We start from the raw sequence: 3,176 nt of genomic DNA, 5'->3' as shown, positions 1-3,176 counted from the left end.
AACACCGACAACAACAACAACAACTAGTAATATCATCATCTCTAATTTATTCTCATACTGTCAGATTTTAAAGTCTGAATCTCCTGATTTTACTGTCTAAATGTTAAAGTGTTTGTTTCATACAGAACCGACAGCAGCAGAACCAACAGAACCTTCTGAACCTCCATCACCAGCTTGGTGTTTCCTTTGAGCTAAAGAGCTTCAGAGTTTCCTGATGATCAAACTTCAGCTTCGTGTTTTATTAAATAATTTCCTGATTCCTGACATTCGGACCTTGTCCTTCCAGAATCTCAGAACTGAACTGTTCAGTTGAAGGTTTCAGAAGAGACGTGTTGGTTAAAGGTTACTGGAGAACGTTCACTGGAGCTTCAACTAAAAGACAAACAAAACCAGTTCAAGTCCAGTCTGAGGGTTAACTGGTTCTGGTTACCAGCAGGTTAAACACAACAGACCGTTGTGTGTCTCCACATGGATTCTTCACATTCCTCCTCCTCCTTCAGCTCAGCTTCACTGCTGGACCCGTTTTAATCTGCTGGAGCTCCATCTGATCTGAACGCTGACGGCGTTCTGACCTCCGGCCCACTTTCTATTGTTCCGTAGTTTCAGACGGACCGTCAGTACCTCCGGCCCGCTTTCCATCATTCTGGCCTCATAGGATGTTTGTGAAACATTCTGATCATATCTCTGGCTGGAGATCAACGTGGTGTCGGTCCAGTTCAGAGACTGGTGTCGGTCCTTACCTGAGGTCTCTTCCAGGCGACGGGTCCGACGGTGTTCCTCAGGTAGAACAGTGAGCGGTCGCTGGTGGGGAACAGAGGATCTTCAAACAGACGTCCATCCTGCCGGCACTGTTTCCTCAGAGCTGAATAACTCTGACCTTCATACGGAACCATCTTCTAGAACCTGCAGCTTGACAAACAACAAGAGTCAGAACAAACCCAGCAGCTGAGTAACAACAGTTCATGAGAAAGAACGTCTTGGTGACGGAACACTGAAGGTCTCTTGAGAAAACAGACATTTGAGGAAACTCTGAACCACATTTGGACCATTTAAAGACATTTTGGACCAAACAGCTGATGGGTTATTTCAGTCCAGTTCTCCTCCAGTCAGACTGTTCTGAGCTGAAGCTGAATCATTGTGTTCTTCCTCCTAAATGTCATGTGTCTATCTGTTGTACTGATGAAGTTCTGAGGCTCAGAAATGATGGAAAAAGTCCATTAAAGTGATCAATCTGGACCCTCCTCTGTGGACTTCAAGGACCTGGACCTCTGGAACATTCACAGTCTGAAGGTAGAACTCTGGTCAGTAGGTAAAGGTTCTGCAGAACCAGAACCAGGAGGTTCTGAGGAACATTTTTTTAGATTTTTAAACTCCACTACTTCTGCCCAATACACACTGTGCTCATTATTTAATTTCATCTTTTTATTTTGAGTTCGTTTCTTTTTGCTTGTTTTTATTTATATTTCTATTATTTTGTATTTAGAGTTTACAAAGTTCTTATATTTTAGTTTTTTTGCACTGAAAGGACTTCAGACCAAACAGGATGGATAAGGAGGTCATGTGACAGGAAGACAAGCAGAAACTGTCAGTCCTCAGTGTTCTGTGATTATTACCAGCAGGTTCTGACTCAGACCCAGAGGTTCTGACATCATGTGATCCACTCTGTAGTTTCACTGAGGGAATCTGTGTCCGACCAGCTTATCGGCTTATTTTAACAAGAACTAGAAACTGCTGTGAGTTCGTCAGAGTTTGGAGGCAGAGCAGCTGGATCTGGATCCGCCCGCCGGGTCGACTCAGTGACTTTCATTGAAGTGAAGTTTGTAGTTTTAGTGAAACAGGTTCAGATCGAGACTCAGACATTAAACATTCAAGAACTGAGAGCAGGACGTACGATGGTGAACCTGGAGTCTCATTTGTGGGTTCATTTGCTGTTTTCAACCTGATTAGAGTTCTGGCTGTTTATGAGCCCAAACTGAACCACATCACACGACTTTGTCACTGAATGTGTTCCACTCTGGTCTCTGCAGGTTTGACTTCTTTAACTTGTGCGACATCGTCTAGATAATAAAACGATGCCAATGAAACACCTTCAGCCTCTCGTCAGGCTCCTGTCATCTGGAGCTGGTTGACGGTTTGACAGAAGTCAGCAGACGTTTGTGAATCTGTTGAGCCGAAGAGAAGAACGGCGACGTTCCAGAACCAAAGTTCTGCTGTTAGGGGTTCTGCCATTCAACTGCATTTATGCCTTCTCCAAGTTACTGCGGCTGTTTCACAGACGCCTCATCAGTTGTGGTTTCAGACGTGTGGAGTGATCACATGACCAGCAGCCAATCAGGCGTTGTTGTGTGTCTGTGTGTCTGTGTGGTTGTGTAGCTCTGCGGACTAACTTGGGAGTTTCCTCCTGAGGTTCCGTCACGCTGCTCAGATCTGAACCACAACACATGATGAAACAGCTGGTGGGTGTTTAAACAGCAGCAAAGGTTTCAACATCTGATGGCCGACAGTCACTTTGAATCAATAAACTCACTTTGTTCAAATACATTTGTTTTTTTTTTTTAAGTTTTTATTCTGCAAAGTCACAAAAAGTCACTGCAGAAATCAGGAAAACCATCCTTCAAAATAAAAGCCCCGCTAGTGGGTGTTTGTATGATCTTTGAAGTGCTTCTACCAAACCTCAGAAATCAGATCATGTTTTCGTCTTTTCCCTGCATCGTCTGGGCTCGCTCTCATCAGCAGACAGTTTTTAAGGTGTGTGAAGATATCTGACTTTTAAGTCGGGATTCTTTTACTGTCGACGCAGGTTTAACGTCTGTTTGTGAATCACTGCAGGAAGCAGCAGTGTTGTCTGTGAGCTGCTTTTCATGGATGTCTTCCTGTTTCTATTCTCTGCTCTGAGCGGCCTGTTGGCCACATCGTCACTGTAAATGAGAATTTGTTCTCAATTAACCCACCTGGTTAAATAAATACATAAAATAAACAGCAGCAACTTTCACACTGAATGTAAAGTTCAACAGAGGAGTTGAAGCCAGCAGTCAAACAGGAAGCTGCTTTTATTCTGACATCAGGTCGCTGCAAACAGAGAGCAGATCTCTGGTTGTTTGCAGACCGACAGCAGGTCACACGTTTCCAGACGAGGTGGAAGTAACGAGAGAGTCCGATGTATGCAAATGAGGAGC

The 3,176-nt window shown here is 44.1% G+C and overlaps 1 protein-coding gene across 1 annotated transcript in view; it reads right to left on the bottom strand.

Annotated features, from left to right (window-relative positions):
* Nucleotides 1-3,176, bottom strand: part of LOC103373255 (calpain-5-like) — a gene marked incomplete at its 3' end in the record, with an annotated part of 17,929 nt that overhangs the window by 14,011 nt on the left and 742 nt on the right. Inside the window, exon 2 of the mRNA XM_008303104.1 lies at nucleotides 741-903. Coding sequence (XP_008301326.1) covers nucleotides 741-893 — 153 coding nt within the window. The remainder of the gene's footprint in view (nucleotides 1-740; nucleotides 904-3,176) is intronic.

The sequence above is a fragment of the Stegastes partitus genome, unplaced genomic scaffold, assembly GCF_000690725.1.
Source record: "Stegastes partitus isolate 25-593 unplaced genomic scaffold, Stegastes_partitus-1.0.2 Scaffold1936, whole genome shotgun sequence".
NCBI lineage: Eukaryota > Metazoa > Chordata > Actinopteri > Pomacentridae > Stegastes > Stegastes partitus.
This window is presented reverse-complemented; position numbering and strand designations above follow the sequence as displayed.